This window comes from Falco punctatus (assembly GCF_963210335.1).
Source record: "Falco punctatus genome assembly, chromosome: 1".
Lineage (NCBI taxonomy): Eukaryota > Metazoa > Chordata > Aves > Falconiformes > Falconidae > Falco > Falco punctatus.
Genome location: NC_137580.1, coordinates 91,944,768 through 91,971,358, shown reverse-complemented (window position 1 = coordinate 91,971,358; position 26,591 = coordinate 91,944,768). Strand labels below are relative to the sequence as shown.

The 26,591-nt window shown below is 41.4% G+C and overlaps 2 protein-coding genes across 9 annotated transcripts in view; one reads left to right on the top strand and one right to left on the bottom strand.

Annotated features, from left to right (window-relative positions):
• Nucleotides 1-26,591, bottom strand: part of RNFT2 (ring finger protein, transmembrane 2) — a 97,195-nt gene that overhangs the window by 30,355 nt on the left and 40,249 nt on the right. For 3 of the 8 annotated variants that reach the window (XM_080366182.1, XM_080366180.1, XM_080366183.1), the window contains exon 1: nucleotides 9,471-26,591. This exon is cut by the window's right edge and continues 40,249 nt beyond it. The gene's annotated coding sequence lies outside the window, so the exon portion shown is untranslated. Of the gene's footprint in view, nucleotides 1-128; nucleotides 433-9,470 lie in introns of those variants that run through there. The other 5 variants (XM_080366178.1, XM_080366181.1, XM_080366176.1 and 2 more) reach the window with 5 other exon arrangements.
• On the top strand, nucleotides 387-9,345 carry SPRING1 (SREBF pathway regulator in golgi 1). Its single transcript, XM_080366603.1, has 5 exons — nucleotides 387-699; nucleotides 1,381-1,537; nucleotides 2,762-2,913; nucleotides 3,456-3,569; nucleotides 4,631-9,345. Exons 1-5 carry the CDS (start codon nucleotides 589-591, stop codon nucleotides 4,712-4,714), a joined length of 618 nt encoding a protein of 205 aa, XP_080222729.1. The 5' UTR covers nucleotides 387-588; the 3' UTR covers nucleotides 4,715-9,345.

Sequence of the window (26,591 nt, the reverse complement as noted above, 5' to 3'; positions counted from 1 at the left end):
GCAGTGCACAGGCATTCCCGGGCACCTGCTGGGCTGTGCTCCATTACACACACACACGAGTGTAATAAATAAATATATACATAAATGTATTTATAGATAAACACACGTATATACAAATATATACATACATACATATGTATACACACAGAGAGTCACGGGTGAGGCCTTGTTTCCCCAGTTAGGTCGGGGAAGGAGATTCCCGCTGGAATACGTGGCCAAGCGCCCCAGCGCGGGCGGCAGCCGCCCGGATGCAGGAGCAGCAGGCCGGGCCCGCAGGCCGGCGCGCCCCGTACCTACCGTGCGGGCCGCGGTACCGGCACCGCCCCCCGCGCCGCACGCACCGCCGCGGCTTCCGCCTCCCCCGCCCCGCGGCCGGCGGAAGCGGCTGGGCTGCGCTCGCTGCGGGAGGCCGGGTCCACCGGCAGCGCCCGGGGCGGCTGCGCCGAGGCTCCTTCCCTCCCTCCGCCGCAGCCGGTGATGCCGGCCCTGGGGCAGCGCTGCCCCCGCCGTTCCTCTCCCTCCCTGCGGCGGGCGAGCGCGGCGGCGGGGGGCTGAGGGCCCAGCCCGCGGCCCCGGGGCCGCGCCGCCATGGTGCCCTGGGGAGCGGTGCTGTGGCGGCGGCTGCTGAGGAAGCGCTGGGTCCTCGGCGTCGTCTTTGGGCTCTCCCTCGTCTACTTCCTCACCAGCACCTTCAAGCAGGTCAGTGTCCCCCGAGCCCCCGGCCCGCTGGGGGAGGTGCGGGCCCGGGCCCCCCACGGCGCGGGGTGGGTTAAAACATCCCGAATCCCGGGGTGACTTCTGGTCTTCAAGCGCTGACCCTGAGCTCCTGGGATATGTTGCCGTAAAATTTACATCGTAATTGTCAAATTAAAACAGGGAGTTAAAAAAGTAATGTCTGGGACAGCATTTGACAGCGATAGTGGTTTGAACCAGACCTTGAGGGGGGGAAAAACTAATCTTGGAGGGACTCGATTATTCTGTTGTAATATCTCTAGTAAATTGAGCTAACAACACAATATCTCCTGTGAACTTTCCATTAACAAAGAACTTGGAAAAGTGAAATGTGTGCACCTATGGTTATTTAATATAATCGATGCTGCTTCTGTGGTTGTAGTAACCGAGTTGAGCTGTGTTAGCTGATCCTTCGGCGAAATCCCACACCCCCAAACACCAACACAGTTTTACAGGACTGTGTTGCTTTTATGCTGTGTCTAGCAAAAAGTAAGCCACTGCAAGTATTATGTTGCTTATTCCATTGACACTTGAGTTTCCTGTGCTGTGGAATTTACAACTACTAGGTGTTTTAATTGTGGGAGAAGCACATGGATTGGAAAGGCAGAAGGCATTTGTATTTGGTTGCATTACTGTCTTGCCTTGCAGGAAGAGAGGACAGTGAGAGACCGGAATCTTCTCCAAGTGCAAGAGCATGAGCAGCCGATCATGTGGAAGGTGAAGTTCAGTTCGGGAAACAGCAGTCAGCTGAGTAACCAGTGCAGGAATTCTGTGCAGGGGAAGCTCCTCATTACAGATGAACTGGGTATACCTGATACTAAGAACTTATTCTGCATATTGCAGTGCTGAATGCTGCTTTGCCTGTCTGGTCATTGATGGCACTTCCAAGTAACAACTGCTCCTTATTAAGGCATTCTTACTGCACAACCTCAGCTGTTGGTATTTCATCCTCAGACAATTAATTTTGCCGTGGCTGCAGACACTGCTGACTTGACTGTGTGCACAGCTCAGGCACAGTACCTTATGAGTGCAGCTGTGCTGTTTCCAGGGCCACTGTAGGTTCAAAGAACTCCGGTTTACCTTTGAGCAGAACCCAGACATTGAGTTCTGCTCAATTTAGAGTGGTTGCTTGCAGAGCTGTTTGCATCTCCCTGCAGCATATTCCTACTGTCAGATATATTAGGGAATGTAATCAGGGAAACCTGACTGACCTTGTATGGAGGCAGCTGAGGACAGGTATAATTAGTGCTCAGTCACTGTTAACAAGCTCATCTGGCCCTTGTAAACCCAAGAATATTAACCAATTGTTTTAAGTGTATGGAACCTTTTCTGCCCTGCACACATGCTCCCCCAGTGTGCTTGTTGCTCAGGTACTGAACCTCTCTTGACTAGAGATCAAGGCTGTAGAAACCCCCCCACATCTTCTGTGATTTGCATCAGTATTTAGCACTTTCTGAATTATGCTTACCACTGATTCACTAAGGTCTCTAAAATCAGATATCTTTCAGTCTAACACTGTAGTAGTACAGTTTCCATAAGGACATATACTGTGGTTCTATACTATTAAGGATTCCACTCAACTATGACAGCTATCCTGCATGGATAGATCTATATCTCTTCGTATTGAACTGTAAAGAAAGTTATCCAGAGATAGACCAGTTGAAAGAACATAAGTTGTATTTTTTCCAGTACAGTCATCGCCAATCACCTTTCCCCTTCCAATCACAACAGTGAATTATGCCAAAAGGAAATCAGAACTTAAATATTCTGCATTTAAATACTCATACTGTATGCAGCATATTAGAGTAGGTACTTAATAATTGCGCAGATAACACCAGGCTGTTGTGAAACTCAGCTCTATGTCCAAGTGTTATTTCAAAGAATTGCTAGTTAGGACTTGTCAATTTGAGTGGGGTCATAATCTACTACCTGATAAACCTGTTGTTAAGTAATGTGTTACTGTAGATTTCTATAGAACATACAAAGGAGTACATCTTGCCAGTTGTTACTACTGGTTTTGTTTTTTCAGGCTACATCTGTGAGAGGAAGGACCTACTGGTAAATGGCTGTTGTAATGTCAACGTGGCCAGCACAAAGCTGTACAGCTGTGACAGCTGCCTTCCCAATGGCTGCTGCAGTGTGTACGAGTACTGTGTCTCCTGTTGCCTGCAGCCCAGCAAGGTGCATAGACTTTCTCCTGCTTTTCAGATGTTCTCAGCTGCTCAGGTTTCTCTGTGGCTAAAAGTACTTGTTGTGAGGAGCTTCTTCCTTAGAGGGGACAGTTCCTTTTCTTGGAAGGATGAGGAAAGCCTGCAAGGACTATGTGACAAGCTATAAATAAAGCTTTAAAAAAGAAATCCATCCTTCCCAACTTTTAAGAGAAAATATTGGGAACCTTGCAGAATGTTTCAGCTTCAGTGGAATTCCATTTGCTGAAGGGAAATGATTGCCCAAAAGCTATTCCAGCCAGCATCAGTTTTGCAATTAGCACTTCCCTGTGTTCTATTAGTTCTCTAGATTATCTTCTTACTGCTGGGGTTTGTGATGTGTTAACCTTTCAGTGCTTGCTAGAAATTCTAAGTGGAGTTGCTTACTATTCCTCTGATACTTGAGCTGTGTATGTTAAGGTGGGCTTTGACTAGTTCTTGTTGAACTACTGTGTGTGTGGTTTTGTTTTTTTTTTTGTTTGTTTGTTTTGTCATCTCTTTTGCTAAACACTTTAGCAACATCTTCTGGAACGTTTCTTGAACCGGGCAGCTATTGCTTTCCAAAACCTCTTCATGGCAGTGGAAGATCACTTTGAGTTGTGTCTGGCAAAATGTAGGACTTCATCACAGGTAAGACACAAGTGCATGTCCAGGGCTTGAAAATGGAAAAATATCCGAAAAGTGCCTTTGGAAAATGGGGCTTGGGCCTATGAATGGCTTGTCTGTTGTGCTTGCATGCATGTGGGCATTTTCATAAATTCTCAAGCTGTGGCTGAGAGCTAATTTGAAGGCAGTCCTCTGATTTGTAAGATGAAGTAATAACATCAGTCAGTGAAGGGCAAAGTGCATATTTAGAGCAGGGTGAGTTGTAGATGCTTTTTAGAAAAGGGGTACTGAACTAAAAAGAGACTAGCTAAGGTCAGTGACTGGTGAAGTTCTCTGTTGGGTTCTGAGGAACGTCTCATAAGCATGAGAACAGTGAGAGTTGTTCCCAGTAGCTTCAGAATGGTTTACTTTATGGTACAGTTTTAGACTTCTATATACTGACAATCGTCTGCATTGTAACTCAAAAAGTATGTTGTAGTTTTTTTATTTTTAAGAACAGAGGTGAACTTGTGTTACCCATGTGATTTTATTAGAAGTTTTGACCTAAGCAAACATTGGCTCTCTTAGAAAGTCCTTGGAGATGTCATGCAGCTTGAGTATTTAATATAGCAATGGGGTGGACTACAGACAAAGGACATATTTCCCAATGTCTCCAGAGTTGGTTGTTGGTGGTTTGTTTGTTTGGGTTTTTTTACTCATAGTGTCTGAGCCCTGGCCTTATCAAGAAACATGCACAAATCTCAAGTGGCAATTTTATTATGCCTTGCTTGCTTAGGACACTTGGTGATACTACCTAAGCATATGTAATATTATTTTTTTATATTGAATCTGTTCCCACCAACTTGGGTAGTCCCCTGAAAAGGAGGTTCTGAGTACAGTCGAATATCAAAGTGCTTTAATATAGTAACTGTCTTTTATATGTTGGGAGTGCGGTGGTGTTTGTCTCCAGGTGATATTCTAATGTGTAGAAGAATTTGAGAAACCTTTTGCATATGTACAAATGCTCTGGGTTTCGGCCCTAAGTGAAGGGATGTATTGTTTCAATATGTGTTTATTGTTAAAGCTTCTCCTCCTCTTCCTGACAGAGTGTGCAGCATGAAAACACCTATAGAGATCCAATTGCAAAATACTGCTACGGTGAATATCCCCCAGAGCTTCTGCCTGTTTGAAAGCTGCATGATCTAAGCAACAAAGGGAAGGAACTGGAGACTAGAATCCAAAAGAGCAAGACAACAGCTGTTGCTTTACAAGAGCCTCAGTGTAAATGGTTTATGTTGTTTCTGGGGACAAACCCAGAGGTGTACAGTGTAAGCGAGGGACTTAAGTTCTCTGGGATTGAATCTTGCTTTCTTCAGTTTATTATGCACCTGCTTTAGAGTACTAGTACATTCTTTGAATGCTTCCTCCAAACTTTAGGATGTATGGAGACAATCCAGGCTATAAAACATCGTAAGAAAAATATCTAATGTAGCTTTGCAGCTGTACTTGGAGGTTCAGCTGTGTGTCTGCAGTCCAGACGCTTTCCACAGTGACAGTAATAATTTTTGCGTTTAGAGAGTAAAGCGTGCCTGTTGTGCTTATCTCTGGAGCACTTCTTGAGATGCATGGTGTACGCTACATATGTAATTATGAATTATTTATTCATTTTATATGGATTACTAGCTGAAAGTATTGATGCTTTGCATAGCTAGTTGTTGATGCCTTTCAGTCCCTAGGTTTTTTTGTGTCAGGTAGAAAGGATATTTTAGGTCCTGACTAAAATTGGTTGGTTTTCTTCCTCCTTAGTCTAAAGGAATTGTGTTGAGATTTGTCACTATAGTGCTTATGTTCCTCTTAGTGAGTTTAAAGCATTCAGAACTCCAATGGAGTTGTTATTTCGTCAAAGTCCCATAGCATTAGAGAAAAGCAGGGATCTGCCTAGGATGGGATGTTTATTGTCTGTAAACTCTTTCCTTGTTACTCTGCAACAGTTTCCTCGAAGAGGAGTCTTAGTTCTGTAAACAGCTCTCTGCTAGTCCATTTTCTGACAGGGAGCACTGAAGATTTGTTTGCTTGAACTTCTTCAGGCCTTGGTAATTCAAATGTACTTCACTCCTGGTTGTGCAGGAGGCAAATGGGTGGAGTTGTTCTAGGATTTCAGTTTAATGATGTCCTTGTGCATAAAGTAATTAGAATGTCAGAACACGGCACAAGCCCTCCTCTGAGGACAACTGTGTTGCATGAGTTCGCTTGAACAGTCATGATGTTTTTGATTTGCTGTTTGATAATACTTGCTACTCTGGAATTTTGGTCTGATCAGAATGGCACTGGAGCAGGGTTGGTTCTACAATTTTTCCTAGCTCTCTGAAGCTGCAATTTAAATTGTTTCCCTCTTAAGGCCACACAACACAGAAAAGATGGGTAGAGAACCTGTTAAATGCTGACTAAATTTGTGCTCCCCCTGCATACCACTGGGCAAAGTCCAAGTGCTAGACAGTTGGGCTGTTCTTTTCTATATGCAGAGCCTGTTTCTCTTGTCTTTACCCTATCCCATCTCCCCTGTGATTTTGACTTTGTGTATGCTTGTTTAAACTGATACTTCCTATTCTCTGACTAAAATAAAACAATCTACCAAGGCTTTAAAAAAAAAAGCAGCAGCACATTGCTGGAGTATCCTGGTGCAAAAGGTCTGTAGAATGCTATTGCAATTGCATATGATATAAAGAAGTAGTGTTACCAGCCATCTGATAAAATCCACTTGCGTTGTTTTCATTGTTCTTTCCCAGAAGTCATCAAGTGAGATAATGGTTCCGTCAGCAGATTCTCTTGAAAATCTTGTTTTTCCAAAAGCTTAAAAGCTTTAGCATTAGCAGTTTATCCAGCTGAAAATCTGTCACCCCTTTGCTGCCATCCTATGGCAACTTGCTGCAGCACACATGATACAGTGTGAAGATGCAGTGTGAAATCCTGTCTTCAGAGGGTAGCAGAGGTTACTTCTCTTTTTGGTGTTAAACAGGTTCTTCACCCCTGTTCCAGCACTTCATAACTGCTTTCTTCAGGGAAAGCCATCAGGTCGGTCTATTATATCATTCCTGCTGAGATGTATTCCAGCACTTCATGTTTTTGCAGCGTGACTGGTGAGATCAAGATACTGATGGCTCGCTTTTGCTTACTTTTCCAACGTGGTATTAATTCCTGTAGTAGGTGATACCACTGCTTGGAGCAGTAACTCTTAAGAAAGCTAAAGAACCAACCTAATTTGGACAACATTCGCAGGAATTCCTGGCCTCTTTCTCTCCTAGAAAAACAGGATGTGACCATTGTCCATTCAATGGGACAGAAACTGCATCCTTCCTCCCTGGTTGTTGAGCTGGTCAACTAGTGTCTATGCTATATGTCAAATCATTAAAAATATATCTGTGTTCCAAAACACCGCCTGTTCTCATGTCTTTCCTTGAACTACAAGGCAACTGTACCAAAATAAGTTTGAAGAATGCAGTGCAGCAGAGAGGGATGTTAACTTGAATATGTGTAATAAAGGCAAGCAAGTAGAGGCAAACAGGAAATCTGTTTCATTTCAGCCGAGGGAAAGACTATGCTTTTCTCAATGGTGTGCAGAAAGATCTGGGCCCTTTGCAAAAGTGAAATGAGCAGGGAAAAGAAATGCAAATGATTGCTTCATGTGGTGGAGATACAGTAAGAAATGTTAAGTCTATGCTTCCTGGTAATACTTCTGTGTAGTTTAAGTGATGTCTGTCCCTCTAGCAAAAAAATCCTGGTGATTCTGTGGTTGTTGGTGGCTGCCTGATACCTCCTTTCTATTTGTCAGCTAAGAGACTGGGGTTGTTGACTTGTGTTTGGCAGCAGATTTAATGAGAGCACTTGATGGAGCTCTGCTTATCTGCACTGAGGTCAATGATAGGGATAATTGAATAGGTCTGTGCTCCTTGATTCCTGTAGTTTACAAGAATATTAATGCTAGTGAAAAATGGTAGCAGTTGACAATGAGGAACAGGTATAGTATTTAGTTGTACTGATTTGGAAACTAATCTATGGTGGAAGGGCAAAACATTAACTGCTGTCTTCATTGAATTTAAACTTGAGCCACTGGCCTTGAAAGAACCTGATGTACTGCTCCATTGGGATGGTACATGGAGAGCTGGATAAAAATTCTTATTGTGATGGGCTGGAGTTTGGAAAGGCAAAAGCACATTTTGGGATTGAGGCCAACACTAAACAGTTGATGAGTTGGGGTCATGCTTTCCGCATTCTCAGAATCTTGTTGTAGTGGCAATTCTTCACTCTCCCCTGTGTGTGTTCAGGCTCTAATCACTTGCAGAGCTTTCTAACAAACTATATTAGGACTCAATTTCTGAATAAAAAGCACTAAGCACAGCAAATCCTAAATATGAGTCTTTGTTCTGGTAATGCTTTTAAAAAGCAAATGCTTTTTTTACTTCCCTTGTCATTTAGCTGGACAGGCTTGAGCTTTAGGATTTGTTTTGTCTTGTGCTAGTCACTTAAACTGCAAACACACCAGATCCTTTTACCTAGCACCATAATGTGATATTTGTTCTTCAGTTATTATAGTCAAGGAGAGGTGGGGGAGGAGGTGAAAAGGAATTTTCTAACTCAGCAAGTTCCACAAAAGATGGAGTTCAGCAAATTATTGGTGCTTTAATAACAGCCCTCTGCATTTCTTTACAACCCGAGGCAAACAACTAACTAAACTATATGCAGAGGGAGGAAAAATGCCAACTTCAAAACCTGCAGGGAATGATGGGAAAGTACTTAGTCCTTCATTTTTTGATCCATGTCTAATTAAACAGGCAGGTCTATCTAATATTTTTGGTGAAATAAGGTCTGACTTGTAGCAACATGCATATTGTCTACATGTTTTTCATTTTTGAGGCAGTCATAGGGCCACAAATTTTTCTTAGAAATCATGATTCCTAGTAGACTAAAAGTATAGGTCTTAAGCAAGAATTCTCAGGATGCCTTAACATTGAAGCATATTTGTTGCTGTGGTCTGCTGTTTTGCCTATGGTGAAATAACAGGAAGTTGCAGAGTAGAGAAAATTAAGAAATTAATTCTGGCTAACAGCTTGCCTCATAGAAGCTTTTCTAGTATGTATTTCCATTAAGGGAATAGAAGAACACAAGCTATAGTTGCAAATGGATTGGGAGGCAAATCGTATTTTTTCCATAGAATACAATTAATCTGTTTCTGCTGTATAATAGTTGAAATGAGGGCTAGCACATAATTTCTTACCAATTTAAAGGAAGCTTCTAATAAAATCCAGTTTTCATTTATCATGTATGTTTTCTGTCTCCGCATGCAACTACAGAGTAAGGCACAATATAGGAATCAAGGTGAATGGGAAACATATGTCAACTGTCTGCATTCTGTTCCTGTCTTGCACAAAAATTGTTCAGATTTTAAACTCTCAGAGCAAAAAAAGTTCTATAGTTGTAATTCCTATGACTTCTCACCTTGCCTCACCTGGACCCTTTAATGGACCTGTTGGTATGAATAATACCTGTTTTACACAGATATGAAATATTGCCATTTGAAGAAATGGGATAAGGTTCGGTATGTCACAGGTGTAATGTTTATTTTAACAACAAAAAAAGTAGCAGCTTAAGCTATTGATGTTATGGTATGCATAAAAATGCATGTATCAGCTGTGTAAGATGACACTGGGTATGCTGTAGCCAATCTACAAACTGAAAAATGTAGATTAGTTGCAAACTACAGTTACAGACCTGCTTAGTAATAAAAGTTCTGCAGTCTGAGGAAATAAACATGTTCACACGTGGATGAACGGGTGTCCTAATTTATCTAAATCGCTGATGCCGTAAAAATACACGTTAAATAAAAAAAACTCCACAATCCTCTGTAGTAGCAAATGCATACAGAAGTATGAGTAAGCAAATGTGATATACCTCTTCTGATGTCTTTTTGTCTGCTCAACATCCCGTGTCAGCCCACAAGCATGCTTCCAGTAGCGTGTCCGGAGCGGTGTAACAGCGAGGAGAAGCCAGCAGAGGTTGCCACAGCATTTGGATAAGAGCTGCTCTCCTCCCTGCCTCGCCAAGCTGGCAGATGGCCCTTGGAGCTGAATTTTGCCATCAAAAGGCAGTCAAACCTGCAAGTACAGAAGGCAATTCTTTACGCTGCTCTGGGAAAATACACGGAGTGTCGGGTTGGAATTACTCCTGCACCTTTGGCCTAGCCACCCAAACCCACAAGATAAACTTACCTCTGAGGGCTGCCTGGGTTTTTCAACCTGTTCAGCAGTTACGGGTGCTGTGTGAAAATAGCCATGGGACTGGGGCAAGTTGATTGGCAACTGTTGTACTGAAATAATAATTACAAACCCCTGAGCCTCACAGCAGGGGGAGAAACGGGAGAGATTAGCCCAACTGCTGCTGTGTGCTGCTCCATCATGGTGACTTTCCTCATGCCGCAGGGGGGCTGTGCTGCGGCAACGCAGTGACAAAGGGTCATCAGCGCGGGGCTGCAGAGGGGAGAAGGGGCGGCTCTGCGGCCAGGGCCGGGTTTCTCCAGGGCCCGGGCTTGCTGAGGGGGCTGGTCAGGGGCAGGGTGAGCCCTTGCGCCGCCTGCCGGCCGGCTCTGCCCCGTTTCCCGCCTTTTTTACCCTCACGCTACACCCCCCCTCCCCCTCCCTTCGCCATTAGCTGCCTGAGGCGAGGGAAGCCCAGAGCTGAGGCGACCACTGTGGTGACGAACCAGGCCCTGGGACAAGGCTTTCGGACAGGACGGGGTTTCGTCACTCTCAGATTGCTCTCCTGCTGTTCGTGGAGCTCCATAATGGTGTCCGGTCCGTGGCCTTCGGCTGGAGCGTCCTCTCCCCAGTTGTGGTGGCTCTGACAGGGAAAAACGAGGTAAGGCAACGGCTTGGCCCGTGAGGTGTTGTGGTGAGGCCCATCGGTGAGGTGCTGCTTTGTTTCAGCAGTAGTTTTGTTGATACCTGCTTAGAAGCTTCCCCTGACTGACTACAGCCACATGAGCCTGCTGTGGTATGGTTTTTTTTTGTTGTTGTTGTTTCTTTTTGTTTGTTTTTTTACACACAAGGCCATATTTTAATGTGTAATTTAGTCTTAACCTCACTGCTACCCCATTGTTTCTCTGGTACTTAGAGGCTGTGGCTGCTTGCTGTGTGAGGTGTGGGACAGCAGAGCAGTTCAGCCCCTCAGAGCCATGTTGTCCTTTTTCCAGCCTCTCACCACAGAACGTGTGGTTCTGCTTTTTAACCTCCCGCCACCCCTAAACCTGCTTTTAATTTTCTTCTCAGCTCCCTGACTGCTCTGGTCCCATCCACCCACCCCCTTTCTCAAGCCCTTATGTCTTTTCTCCCATCCCCTGCTTTGCCTTGGATCTCTCAGCTGCAGTTAATGGAGATTGAAATAGGATAGTGGGAGTTCTTCCTCCTAGAGGAAGTGTTGCTTTTTAAAGTAGGGAGAGGTAGTGTAACGCTCCCCCTTGCTTTTCAGGTAAGAGGGCATGTCTCTGCTCTTTTCTCCCCTTTTTAATCTCTCTTCACTCCCACTTTAATCTGGTGCTAGCTATAGCATTCGATTGTCTCAATCCACCTTCGCTTTGAGTATTTATGCAAAATTTCGTACTATCACGGTTGCAGTGTGTGTTAAAAGGCATACAAATCCAAAGTTTCTGGAGAGAAAACCAGTGTTTCTTGGCACCTGTGCTGTCAGTTGGGTTAGGAAGCAGAGTATGAATTTTCCCGTTTACACTGCATTTGTCACGAAGAACTCAGATCTTGGACCTGGATACCTCTAGTCAGATGCATCTTAAATATATGAGTTTTGCTTTGATAATCATACATTTAGAACTCTTGTTGCTGAAAAAGTAAATCTCTTCGAAAGTTACTGAAAACCTCTAGGATGCCGAAGAAAGCATTTGTCCTAATTACAATATCCTAGCTTGCTGCCAACCACAGAGAAGGCTTGCAGGAGAAAGATGGCGTATGAAAAAGAAAGGGGTGCTATCTGTTCTCAATCTTTCCTTGTGAAAAGTTTATATTTAGAATTTGTTGTAATACCAAAATAGCACCAGCATCAGTTAAACTTTTTTTTTTTAGTAGTTACTTGAAAGTTTGTTATGTCAAAATGATCCCACATGAGTTGTGCTCGTGAACCTTCATTTTGCTGTATAGAAACCCAGCCCTGTGCTGAAAAGTAACTAAAAAAAAGATATGAACAGTGATCTCTTCCTTTGCTTAGTGACACATGGGAAGACTAGTTCTCAGTGTTCAACATGCTTTTTTCCTGCCCTGCTAGTTTGTAAATTCAAGCTGGTTTCTACCTCTGTCATACATATTCCTATCTATAAAGGCTTTGCCAGTTGGAAGTGAGATGATTTATTGATGCTACATGAACCCTAGCAGCAGTGTTGAATGCTGAGAGTTCTAACTCTAAGTGTTCAGCAATCACAAGTCAGGTCCACTTCTAACACCTTAATAAATTTAAAAATCAGAACTGTGCTTGTTTATCATCTGAAGATGGACTAATGAAGTTTCAAAGTTCCGAGTTCCTCTCTTACAGCTGTAGAGATTATTTTTTTTTCTTTCTTGTGTAAAAACTGAGGTTTCTATGTGGCCACCTTACTCTAGCACCTGCAACTGGAAGAAAAGCAACAAATAGTATGAGACCCATGAAAACATTGTGGGAGTTGGCAACAGACAGCCCTGTTATTTCTGCAAGATGAGTGAAATAAAAATCCAAATTCACCCTATAAGGACTTAGTTGCCTCTATATAAAATGGAAATTCATTTAGGGTCTTTTTGGTACACAAGTAATACTCAGCTACAGAAGATCTGTGAAGGAGCTGTAACTTCTATAAAGTCAACTCTTCTGATCCCAAGTCCTACAACTAAAAAAAAATTGTGGTAATGGGGGTGGAATGCCATTGGAATTTATTAAGTGCTGTAAGCTGGGTAAAGACTGAGGGCTTTGAACCTCATTGGGATTCTCCCTGGCTTCCTGCCAGCTGGCTTTCAGGTAGGTTCCCTATAAAGAGCTGATATATTCTGTCCTCAAAACCACAGTTTGCAGTGGAAATGCTGCAAGGGACGAGGCTATTAAAACAAATTAAGCTATCTATTTGTGAGCATCAGTGAAACATTTTGTGATGTTACACTATATGCACTTGTCACAGTCCTGCCACATCAAGGTTAGAGTGAGAAGGTGACTAGCTGGCAGTCACTTAATCAAACGGAGATGCTGATTTCTCAGGTAACCCAGGCAGGGTGAGGCTTGCATGCTCTGTTGCTTTTAACAGCCAGATAATGAATATGCTTTCCAGAATTCGTGTTTCTCATAGTGGAAGCAGCAGCTGCATGTGATCTGTGTCGCTGTCAAAGGGAAGTGAGATGTAGTTAATTCAGGTCTACACAACAAAGACATATTGATCAGGGCTGTTCTTGTTATGGTTGGATATCTGCAATAACAATGACTAGGACAATGCAGCAAGCCAGGATGGCAAAACCAAATATCCTTTGTCTTAATCCAAAAAGTAAGAGGGCTTACCACCTAGATTCACTGAGCAATTCTGCTCCAGTCTTCGAATGGTCAGTAAGATACTGAAATCAAGTGAAAAGGGCACGTCTTGTTCACGTCATTATAAATACACTGGGTTTTATAGCTATAAGGTTAAGATAATGGATTCAGTACAAACAGCTTGCAGTGGATTAGTTCCACATGATTTAAAAAAACCCCTCTGTTTGTGGTATCTGGATAAAGTCATACTGAGCTGCTTATGGAGGTACTGAATGTTGCAAGAATTATATAGAGAGGGTGTATACATTATGTTTCCTCTGTTCCTTCTCTACTAGTAGTACTTGGATGTGGATGATTACATGCCATGTATTTAGTAGAGTATTGCAGTGTATTTTTTTAGTGCTAAGCTAAAAATCCTCATATACTTTTTTGTAATAAAAAATGTAATTATTATTTTTATTTCTGCAGAGGTACCCAACTCATTGTCTCTCTTCCCATTTTTCCTTGCTGTCAGTTTCCCTTAATAGCTGTGGCTGCTTTTCTTTTGTTCATGTGTTGTGCAGAAGAAAAATGGGCACTAACAGGTTTGCTAATTACTATAAAATTCTTCCCAGCCTTGTTCTGTTCAGATCATTCTATTAGCTAAAGTAATGGAGTGCAGTGGCACGATGGCTCTCACACTTTTCATTATATAAGGTCGGTCTTGTGCAATATATTACTGGGATTGTCTTCTGGGGCTGTCACCAATAGCTGTTGATTTTCGACACCTGCTGTTTTCTTTTATCTCAACATTCCTTTTTTGCTACTACATTAATCCTCATTATCTTTCGTAAATGACTTTTAGGGGCACAGGACTGTTAGCCTCCTGCTTCTTCTGTTTTTGCTAGGAACTAGCAAAGCTGAGAACTGGCATGCTCAGTATCTTGCCAGACAGTCCTCTGATCAGTGTCAGTACATTCACATCAGTGCAACAGTTCTGTCAGTTTTTAAGTTTTACTACTATACTTAAAGGCAAGGTCTTTACCCTCACTGCATCATTTTCCTACTGATACCTATTTTTCCTTACCTATCAGTATTGTCAATGTCTTCTTCTTCAGCAGTGTTTATGGCAGCAGACTTTTGTCTCATCACTGATTATATTAGCTCCAGTGATTGTACTTTCACCTCATTACTGAAATAAAGTTAACATTAATGAGAGTCGTGCAGCTAAACCTCTGCTCACCTCTCTGGAAATTTATTCTAATGATCAAAAGGAGATGCATGTGGATCTATGTAAAAGCAAGCTAGCTTTTTTCCCCACCCCCACCTAGCCACCTACCAAATTCACTGCTAAATAAAGTCTTTTGTTATTAAGAGCTGATGATGCAAAAAAAATATTAAAAAAATAATCCAAATATATTATACAATATTAACAGGGACAAATGATGTTGGTTAAACACTGATCTATGTACCAGTCTGCTACAGTGTTCCCTTATGACCCAAATTTCTGTGTTGCTGCTGCTTCTGGAAAGGGTTTCTCATGTTTGACTCTCACAATAAATCAGCCATAAAGCACTTGAAAGTCCTAGGGGGTATGCTAGGAAAGCGCAAGATATTATCAAGTGTAGCAGTAATCACACCTATAAATGAGAGAAAACGTAGAGAGAGATGGGGAAATTGTTTACAGAAGACACAGCAAGGCTATGAGCTGAAAAAAGAAATATAATTCAGATAAGCAAAGTTAATGAGATAAAACAAATGTACATGGTGCATGTGCCAAGCAAAGAGGCTCAAGAGATCTTTTACTCTTCAGAATTTGGATTTACAGTAAAAGCAGTTATTTTGTTGCCAGTCACTGCTAGGGAAGCCATACCAGTGAGAGGTGGTTGGGGGCGGGAGGTGGGGTGGGGAGTCGGGGGTTTGGTTGTTAGTGAAAGGTTAGAGAGTAAGAATTCTCTTTTTATTAAATCTTCTTACAAGCGGTTACCATGATGTGGCCTCAGTTCTGTGTGAGGCCACTGTCTGCTATAACAACACAGGTTAACTAGAAGGATAGTAATACTGACTAAAAGGAATACATCCTCTGAGTCAACCTTATTGTTTGATATTTTCCTTAAATGTTACCGCTTCATGTATGAAACTAGAGTGAGCCGGGGTAGTTTAAGAGGTCCAAAATGATTCTTGCTACAGTTGTGCATATATTTCAAAGAGCTTTTGTAAAAAAAGGTTAAAAAAATTAAAAAAGTTCATCTCACAATGTTGTGAGCAAACTAACCTTCTTTGTGTTCAAGAATATAAAGATATGTCTTACTAAAAAATGCCACTGTCCTGTACAGTAAGTGGAATGATTTAGACCCTAAGTATTCTAAAATGCTTGCTTTAGGCTTTCAAAGAAAAAAGTGATCCAAGGATTACCAAAGTGTGGTTGACTCAGAAGAGGGAGTGAAATATTACTGTAATGATAGTTGCTTTGATCTATTTTGGATTCTGGGGTGTAGAATTCTTTTTCCCTTGTGCAGGTTTGTGATTTTGACCACAGAGTTCACAAGGAAGAATATGTAGACTTGTCACCAAAAGAAAAGCTTTCTAATAGGAAGACTGTTTAAGTTAGCCTTTTCAAATGTCAAAATCCTAAACAAAGTAGATGAAGTTGGATAAAGGTAACCCTTTACAAAGGTTGCTGAAATAACATTATTGCCCTTGGGCAGAGGGAGAAATTGAAACGCAGTGTTTAGGAGATACCAGTCTTGTCATATGACGCAGCAGGAACAGGCTGGGGCATAGCATCTAAAACTGCCCCCTGGACTGCTGTCCTGCTCTGCCTTCTGGAGATTTCTACCGTCTCTTTCTGAGATTGCTGCAGTTGCGCCTGAAGATAGCACTGACTCATGTCTATTGTCACTCAGTATGTCAGGTTGAAATGTGCCTTATGAAGTAATTCATATTATGTTTAATTTAAGGTATTTTTACAAGCCTCTGTCCTAAGGCAGCTTTTCTTATAGATGCAGACAAAATGAAATACTGTTTATATAAGCAATGTGAAGGAAATGATTTTCAGCTCATGTTTCATGACTATTCCTACCACTCCTGTAAGCACTGTTTTGAAAATAGTCTCTATCAGCACTGTTTTGAAAATAGTCTCTATCAGCTACAGGTATTTACTTCACAGTTTGTTCTTTTTCCTTTACGTGCACATCCCCTCTTTTCCCACCTGCTTCCCAGCTTGGCTTTTTCCTTATCAAGGTGCCCAGGAAATGCCAGTGTCTAGTTGAATGAGCTCTGCTATAAATCAAAGTGTCATCACTTAGCTGGTAGAAGTGATTTAATTAATGTGTCATGCCATCCCCAGAGCCTCTCCCCACCTGACTGCTAATCAGCCTTCATCAGCAGGAGGAAAACGTAGCCCTTCTTAGACCTGTTCAGGAGAGACTGAAGAAAAGACAGTTAACTGCAGCTGCAGAGATCAGCCTTGTCACTTGTCTCTAATCTGTTTGCTTCTTGAAATACTGCTGTCCTGGTCTCTTACAAGCCATGCTTAACTTCATTCATGCAGAAATTATCTAGTATCATATCAGGAATCACTTTCTGTCAGAAAATGTATTTGGCAGATGACACGTTTAAAAGCAGCCTATTGTACACATGAGTATTATAGCAACTTTTACAGCCTGAGTACTCTTTTAATGGGAACAAACAGTTTATAGATAAACGTTTCTGCACACTGTGGGTGCCCTTCATAGGTGGTGCTGTGCAGTTAACAACCAAAACTGGTTGTGCCAGTATGGAAGTATAGGGCAGATATTGTTAGCAAGTGGTACCTTTTGTCAGCTGGTGAATAAATAGTTGGTGATTTTTATCTCAGCTATGTATGTATCAGAATGATAACTTCTGTGCAAGCCAGAGTACTTGTCCATTGCCATTTGGTGGCTTCTACCACTTAGGGCAGGATCTGTGCTAATGGGAGTCTCGACCTCCATCTGTTGGATAACTTCAGCATAAGAAGAATGTAGGGAGTGTTGTATTTGTTAGCTATTTATAGTTATATAGGCAATCAAGATAAATATGGAAAATAGCACCTGTGCGAAGCAGGTTTTTTCTGGTAGCTAGAACAGAAAAATGAGAGTCAGGATTTTGTGCTTTCCAGGCTTGACCACTCCCAAGTTGCCAGATGACCATGAGAAAGACACTTGACTAGTTTTTATCTAAGTATGCCCCAACTATAGTGCTTGCTAAAGAAGGACAAATTGTAGTTATGACAGAACACACTCTGCTTGCTCTCTAAATAACCCCAGTGCTACTGAAGCAGATGGGCCTGCATTGCCTTCTGTGGAGATCAGTGGGACTCATCAGTGAGAACAGCAGGGCACCCATAGTTGCTTCAAGGTCCACAGGCTGTTGGGATGACAGAAGTGCAATAATGATAATTTCAGCCTTAATGCTGCAGGTATTAGGGGAGTACCTTTCTGCTTTTGGAGCCTAAGATGGTGTCTCAATGTGGCTTTTGGGTGAACTTCAGAGGGTGGCGGGAGAAGAACTTGGCCCCCACTAGCTCTCAGTGTGGGCTAAAATCTGCCACAAGCTGTAGGATGTATGAGCTGGGCCACAATGGGTCACTCCTGACACACCACACCACCTTATGATGGTGCCACCTGGCCTATATCAAGCACACTCCTGGCCTTTAACCATTCCTGGGAGGGCCTGCCACACAGTGAGGCGAACACACTGCTTCATCCTGTTCCTCAACTTGTCTTGTGACAATATGGTTGAGTCAGCTACAAGCTCCGTGCAATGACACTAATTCAGTTCCATATCTGTGTCATTGCGTCTTGCACGAGACAGGTGCCTTGAGCCACAGCCTCAAGGTTGGGTGCTCTGCAATCTGACCACGGTAATTACCATTACGGTTAAGCAGCTGTTTCCTTTGTAAGTCCATAATTTTGAGGGTTCATTACATGGACATAAAAGTCCTCTCCAGGCAGAGATTTGGCAGACAAAGCCCAGCCAGGGAGCTGTTTAATCATTTGCTGGTTTGTTTACTTTTGCATCTGTTGGGCAATTCTTTTGCATACAAGGCAGCAAAAGATACAACTGCAGTGGTTTTCAGTTGCTTACCATTAAGGTCTTCATTGATCTTTATTTTGCTGTTGGTCACTTATGATTTATTTGAGGAAATCAATTTGTATTACTATATTGAAGGTGTTTACTGTGCAGTATTCGAAAAACAGCTTTTTCTGACTCTTCACCAGTTTCCTTGTTTAATCTGTGTGCTTTGTGTCCCACAAACTCTGCTACTCTGCAATTGCTTATTACTGGTTCTGTTGTTTTATACTAGGGTACTCTGTAGAGTATTAGACAGTGCTCACTGTATAGCTTTGCTGCTATTTTTATTCTTTCTGCAGCTTTTTTTGATAGAACTGAAAATTTGGAACCAAGCTACATAAATCTCTCTCTTTTTGGTGATTTAAATTGAGGAGAACTTTTAAGATAGTGGAATTACTGTGATTTTATCCCAATGCAACTAGTAACAGAGTTTGTGCCTACTGAGGGATTCTTTTTTAGGAAATGCTGTCAAATATAACATCTGTAAATTTGATATCTGAAGAAAACTCTGTCTTCAGGCTTTCTAAAATTCCACAACATCCTTTATTTTTACTGTTTAAACCACACCTGAGCTAATTTAAAAGCAAGATGCACTGATACCCATAGCACCCAATGCCAAGTGAAACTGTCTTCCTTTGTAGGATTTTGCTTGGGGCACAAGGCTGAATAGCTGGCCTTGTAAGGATTATGCTGCAGGTGAGTGAATGGAGCCATTCTTTAGCCGATAGCTGGATACTAGTGTATCTTGTTGCTGGCAAGATGCTGAGCTTCTAAGTGCTACACCTGTGGTTATTTCCTTTTTAAGAAGCCTTGACAGTATCTGGTGACTTAAATCTGAGTTGTCATCTGGCCAGTTTTCATCTTGCATTGAAAAATATTTTAATGAACTCCTTCACAGAGGGGAAAGGAGCTGTGAGTATGTTTTCATTTCACACTTCTAGTTCATTTTAGCACTCTTTTAACAGTCCTGTGTGCACTGAGTAGGTCACAGAATCAGGAGATATATACTATGCCACCCTCTAAACTGGGAATATCATCTTTTGTGAGCCTGGACAATGTCATAAGGAAAGTTTGTACTTTCTGTCCAAGTGCTAGGTGCTGAGAAGAGGAAAAGTTAGTAATTCTTGTACATCCTTACCCTTACTGTCTTTAGACAGGAACAGTGTGACTAGACTTGTGTGACCAGAGGACAGTGTGTGAAGGATTGCAGAGCTGCGGGTATGCGTGCCTCAGCCTTCTGCATGCTGTCAGACCTCTTCAGCTGGGTCTGGTCCTCCTCTGCTAACACCTCGTGAAAATTGGCTGCTACATGGGAGAGCAGAGCTTGTGTTTCTAGAACAGGCAGACCAAAATTCTGTTAGTGCTATCATGACAAATACAGTGTTAGCCAGGAAGTTCATAAGGACTTACTAATTCATTTTGTTTTATGTAAAAATGTATCATCAAAAGCTTTCTGTCCTTCTTTCCCCAAAGAAAATTACCTTTTGATGAAATGAAAATGGTAAAAGAAAAAGTCAGTTTTAGTTGAAGAGTATTAATTTCAGGGGGGGAAAGGGTAGCCAGATGTTTCCATTTTGGTTTAATTAGAAACCTAAACTTTTAGAATATTTGGTATTTTTTTCTTCAGAGTTTTACATGATACTTTTTTTTTTTACTTACCCTGAATAAAAAACAAACATAAGAGAATAAGTCCTTTTCAATGAAAAAGATTCAGTTAAATGAGTAACGCGAAATTGACAAAGGATTGGATTGGGACCCTGGTGAGAAAGCTACCTTTTTTGTTGGGAATGGAGGAGGACTGTCGTTTCTGAAAGTATCAGGAATGCAAGTTTTTGTATTCTCTTCTGTGTTCTGCCTCTCATTCTCATTTTTGCATGTGTATTAAGTGGCTCTTGCTGAGCTGTGCATTGAGATGTGTCACTGTGATAAATCACTTTTACTAGAGATTATATTTTGCCTCCAAATGAAGCTGCCAGCAAGACACACTGTAACTGCTGCAAGTGACTGCAATGTTTTCTGTCACCTTTTCTCTCTCTCTCTCTCTCTCCCCTCAAAATATTATTAAAAAATTTCTGACTAAATTCTGTTGAGGACCATGTTTTCTAATGGGAGGGAAAAAAATCACAGAGGTGGCAATTAACAGCTGTCAGCACTGGTCAAGCGTCTTTATACATGTAAGTAAATCTCATTTTCTCCCACATTTCTTACACTCAAGTATTAAGATTAAGTCACTTGGTAGAATGAATGGTGTTGCTGCTCAAGCTGCACAAGCAATATGGACAAATGGGATACAAGTTTTTCAGTCTCCTCAGCTGGTTTCCCTCTCTTGGGACTTCTGTGCTTGTTGACATGCATTTTCTTTGCTCTGAAATTTTTTAACTCACTCCCATTTTTGTTTTCTCTCCAATTTTTCCTTTCAGATGAATTCCACATCATTTTGCCTTTGATTGCAATTTGTAGAAACTGGTTGTGAGTGAAAAATCTGTGATACCATATTCCTTTGTGTAAGTCAGTTTCAGAGTGTTAGTACTTCATTCTATTCTCCCTTCCTTTTAAACTTTACATTGCTGGTGGATACTCAAAAGCCATCTTGATTTATGATTTTCTGTGGGATTTTTTTTTTTTCTTGGAAGAGATCTGAGAAAACACCAATGTTACAATAGGGCCCATAGAACCTTCTTTCCTGCATATGACCTGGACAGGCATGCTGTTCTGTTTTTCTAGCTGAAGCTTTCATCTTTCAGAAGTGAATTTCTTTAGAAAAGGAGGGAGAAATAGGCTGTATTTTGAAAGCTGATTTCCAAATATTAAATGCCAAATTGCGAATGCCAAACCCCTTTATTTTGTCATCATTCTATAAAATTCAGTCATATCTTAGAAAAATCTGACTGTAAACCAGTGTCTTGGATAACTACTAAAACAGTTGTAGCAAAGATAACAGGTAGATGTATTATATAGTCCCACAATGATGCATAGTGCAGCTTGGTCATGGAGGAGAACGCTGTTCCTCTGCGGTTACTTGATAAACGCTTTTAATTATCAGCAATGTCATTTGCATAATGGAATTGTACAGCTGGTAACATGCAGCGCAAGGAGTTACCACATGCTCTGTCAGTACTCATGTACAGGAAGAATTGCTGGAAGAATGCAAGCTCTGAGCAGAGGGAAGTAAATAATTGTGCATCACAAATATAGGGACTGCCTGCATAGGAAGATGGTTAACTGTGCTAGATTATGGAACTCCTTGGCAGCTTGAGCAGTATTCAGAAAGGCAGCAGTTTTCTGGCCTGTATCAAGAACCACTTTCTGTTGGTTGTAGGAAGCTACTTTAAGATAAACTGTTTTTTTTGTTTTTTTTTTTTTTTTCTGGTCATGATTCAAAGCTGTAAGCCTATGGAACAGCTTTTTGACAGAGATCCAAGCATCTCGATGTAATGGTCAGCTGCACTTTGATATCCTGTGGTTTTGGCTTTGGCTTGACTGTAGCATACATGACTAGACACTGCTGTTCATATTCTCATGTACTAGTGTACGCTGAAATAAGAACAGGCTGTGAGAAAAGATGGATGACTGCTTTACCTTGAAGGCTATAAACACAGCTGTGTAGATCAGCAGATGGCAGACTACTGCTAGCGATGGGCCACAAACAATATGAACTGTTCCTCTTCCCTGTACTGTTCCAGATGGGAGGCCTCTAAAGGGAAAATGGAATATGCTTGTTTTGTGGTGGTCTTTCCAATTCTGCCTTCCGTGCACTTGCTTTGCTCTTTTCTTCTGAGGGACACTTTCTCCCCAGTGACACACGATTCAAGATGAGCACAGCCAGCCTCATCTATTGTATTGTTTTATGATTCTCTTTGACCTTGTAACATATATAACCCTACTCTTTAAGCTATCACCAATCTTAAATGTAGAATGAGTTTTAATAAATAAGATAGTTTCTGACACTTGATGGAGTTACAAGTGAAGCTTTTGGACTGCAGAGCCATGGTCAGTGAATGACATTCAGAGAGGAGGAATGCATCAAAAGTAATCTGCTCCACCTGGGGCAGCGGGAGCTTGGCTGCCAGTGCAGTAAGAGTAAATGGGATTGCATCTTTCAGAATGACATAGTATTTGGCATAAATAAGTTTTAATTTTATCCCATTGCTGAGGTAGTTAACCCTGTCCATCAGCAAAAACTGTACCTTAGGTGCTGTTGTTCTGTGTGAATGGGAAGTTGTAGAATACCTGTGCATGGGGCAGCTTAAGATGATGGAGTGTAAGAGAATTAAATTAATTTTTTTATTATAAAAATTGACCATTTACTGTTGTCTTCATGGCATCAGATACCAAGAATTTCCCAGTGGGAATCACTTTCTCAGTGAAGCAAAGAAAGAGAAGTACTGTCTGTCAGCATGTGCTAACCTCTGCCATCAACAGGCCAAGAGTGCTCTGTGAAACATCTTGGTAATATCCTGCTAGTAGTGTTGCTAGTAATGTAATGAGTTGTCTGAATGTCTTCAGTTTCTGACTAAGGGCTCACAGATATGAATCGTAAACTCTGAGGAAGGATTTGGGAAGTCAGTCATCTCAACAACAAATCTCTTTCCCAAAGAGCTGCTGTTATTTTCCAGGTACAACATTTTTATAGGACTATCAGAGCATTGTACAGAAAAAAATTCCTCTCTTGCACATGAAATAGTAGGAATTGGTTTTGGTTTACATATTTTTCTCTGCTTCCCAAGTGCTTAGTAAATGAAACAAGCAGCAGAGGATGAATATTCTCATCAATCATCTTTTGTTTGTATATGCTAGTCAAGACCTCAAAATCCTCTTGGAGGGAAAGAGGAAAAACTCTGAAGAAGGCTTTCTTTTATGTTACTTCAAAAGTAAATGCTTTCAGTTAAAGCCCCAAACCCCATAAAGTAACTTTTTCAACTGGCTGCATGGTAACATGAAGCCAGGAGAGTCTGCCCGTGTGGAAGGTTGTCTCTTCCATGGCCAACTAGGTTCATAATTCTGACTTTGCAGCATGGACTGACCCCAGCAGACATTCAGTTCAGGGCTCTCTTACGAATTTCGGAGGGAACACTAAGCATCCACTCAGAGTTGTTTAGAGTTTTTTATGTCACGTAAGCAATTGCAAACATCCTATTTCTAACCACAGCCAACGAAGACGCTTTGGTGTAAGAATGCTACAGCAAACCACTCAATGTATTACTTTCCATAGAAAATTTCATGCTAACCCTCCCTTGCTAGATAAAACCCACAGTTTATCATGGTTTTCTTTTCATTAAATGATTTCCAAGTTTGACCAGCAGCAATTTTTTGTGAACACATCTTCAGATGACCTCTTGGAGCCAGAATGACAACAAATAGTGAGGATGACTCTTTAACACTAATTTACATATTATCTGGAATCTTCACTGTTTTGATGCAGATAACACCTTGATGCAGATAGTACTTAGAACAGGAGGTTAAATCTGTGCTTTCCACGCAAAACGTAGTAATAAGGAAAATGGTTGTTAGGAATGACTCTGTCTTGCACTGAAACAAAAATAATAATTAAGCATTCTAGGGTTTGCTGTTGAGATTGACATCTTAACTTTATTAATGACCTGGAAAAAATAGACCATAATCTTTCAAGATTTGTGGATAAAAGCTGTGGAGCTTGTAAAGTCCATGCTAAGATAAGTAAATCACTGGGACAATCATTATTACAGTAGATGAAATTTCATTTGGCTACATGTCAAGTACTACATGCAGGCCAAAATAATCTAGACATTTGCTGTGTAGTATTCTGATGGACTTCAAGCTTCCCATATCCTCTAAGGAAATATTGGGCATTCTGTGTAAATATTTAATTCAGAAAGATGTCTACCCAATGAGCAGAAACTGTAGCAAAACAGTTAGGACACCTAGGAGCGTGGTACATGGGACAGGGTGAAAGAGAACAGGTGGATAGCGTATTGCCATATCAAGTGTTCATTTTTATCTTCTGTGACCTATAGTTTCCCATAAGTCTGGCGTTTGCCTCTGTCTTACTCAGCCTGCGTATCAGAGCATTATTGCTCTGCCTACTATCTCATCTTTTACATTACTAATGCTTTTGGCACCTAAGTAGCTATAAATGCTACAAAAATTTAAGTTTCCAGTGGGCAAAAGGATGTATCACAACAAATGGATGTTTGCTGTGTGCATTTGTGACCTTCAGTTCCTGCCTTGTGTATAAAAAGCAGCCATGTATCTACTGACAGCATCTTACTGCCTTGCTGTGTTGATTTCCCAGGTTCACTAGCAGAGCTCAAGGTCTCTTCCTCCTATTCAACATGGCTGATGTTATGCTTCAGCTGCTGGGCGTCACCTTTATAGGATCATAGAATCTCACTGCCCCAGTGGTATACAGCTGTTCTAGAATTATATAGGAGAAGCAGCTTTCCCAGGAGCTGGCAAAACCCAGATTTGTTCCTGGTGAGATGATGACTCTGAACTTTCAGTTTCTTAGAACACAGTAAAAAAATGGTTTACATTGCTCAATTTGTCATCAGTTGCTCATCCATACTGTCACATCCATGCTTAGTTTTCTCTTTTTCCCTTACATGCTGCTGAAACTCTGGCATTTTAGCCTTTTAGGGACATGGGAATTGCACAAGATGCAAGTGTACCAGTTAACTCTGCATTAAATACAAACTTACAACATAGTGGATGTTCCATAGACTGTATAAAATTTCTAGTGAGCACAGAAGTTGTCCTTTCATTTCTATAACTTCCTTTTTTTTTCTGTTGTGTTATTCTTAGGTTACTTTATGGCTGATGAAATATGTTTCAGAAAATGTATTTGTGTACCAATATCACAAACCACTAAGGCTTCATAACTTGTGATCTACTTGTGAATAAGTATTTAAGCAGAGCTCTCAAAACTCTGTAAAAGTTTGTTCCTTCTTCATTTCCCTTAGTCTGTGCCACCCTGGCTTAAAGCAGTTTCTTTTTTGGTGGTATCTCAGATGAACAGTGATACCAGTGCCCCAGGGTAACAGGCACTGAGCTATACTAAAGTTGCAAGCATGGGAAGTGCTCAAATCACTAAACAGCTATGATCTATGCCATCTAGGGAGGCAGACTCAGAAATATTTCCATGCCTCTCTAGCATTTATTTGTTTAATCAGAGAAGAAATGCAAATTTTTCTGTGTTCATTTGGAAAATGATCTGTAATGACTACCTTAGATCACAAAAAGGAACCCATGAGAAGTGATTGGTATGTGCCTAAAGATATTGCTATCGAGGAGTAGATGGTGGAAAGAAAAGCAGAAAACATGGATACACTTTAATATTGTTTCATTTTGCAAAGATGAACATCAAATAAAGGTGACATCAGAAGATCAGGAAGGAGTCTTAAACAGGAACACACATTCTTATCGCTAAATTCACCTTGCAATAAGCATGGCAGTAGTAGTCCTACAAATTTAGACTCACTGTTATAAATCCATACTTTTGCACTTAGAAAGACAATTCTTCAAACACTAAGATTCAGAAATACTTATAAAAAATAGCATGCAAGACACTAATGAAACCTGCAGGTGTTGCCCAAGCATGCCAGACAATATCCTTTTAAAGTATTGAACTAGCTAATGATGATATAACACAATACATGACAGCAAGGGTGAGGCATTCCTAGGGCAAAGACTGCTTTAAAGGTATATAAGCTATTCTTAAAAAACTGAGCTTGCTTTGCAATGCCTGCAGCTTGACCATTGATTTGCAGGACCCAGAAATATAATATAAAATGGGATTAATTTTAATTTCTGTAAATAAGCTGACTTTGGAAAGTTAATTGAGGGACTTGGCTTGAAGTTTTATAGCTGCACTTCTCTAAAAGAAAATGAGCAACTTACAGCTAGCCAGATGTGGTTTAGGGATCTGGAGATCTGTAGGTTTAGCTACAGGCATACTGATTTTGGGGAAGATCCCAAATGAGTTCATTGCTATAGGGATTCCGGCCTAGGCCATAGCTGATGGCAGGGCACCATCCGAAAGTTTCCTACCAGCTGGCAGCCTGAAGCTGAAACAGCTTCTCTGTTGAGCAGCCAGCTGCCTGCAGCCAGAAAGGAGGTCTCTCTCCCTAGCAGGCAGGTAGCACATTGTGGAATGAGATCTGCTCTCATTATCAGTTAGCACTTGTGATGTTCAGACCATTAGTCCCTGCAAACAGCTGCAACTTCACCTAGTTAAAAAGTCTTCCTCCAGAAATCCCTACCCAGGCACTGCAGAAGAGTTGATATTGCTCTAAGTGTGTTTATTATGAACCTAAGGCTTAGCTTTCTAAGCAATCTTCACCTCCCTCATTCACCCAGCAGGCAAGCACATAATTTCCCCATACAGAATCTTAACACCAGTTAATCCAGTGTCCTCGGTTATTTTATGCTGCTTGACTTCAAGTGCTCTTGGCTTTACTGAACATGTCTATACCG

Coding starts and splice junctions, on each gene's coding strand:
- SPRING1 (XM_080366603.1), top strand. CDS start 589: ATGGTGCCCTGGGGAGCGGTGCTGTGGCGGCGGCTGCTGAGGAAGCGC. Junction 700..1,380: donor TCACCAGCACCTTCAAGCAG/GTCAGTGTCCCC, acceptor CTTGCCTTGCAG/GAAGAGAGGACAGTGAGAGA. Junction 2,914..3,455: donor GTTGCCTGCAGCCCAGCAAG/GTGCATAGACTT, acceptor TAAACACTTTAG/CAACATCTTCTGGAACGTTT.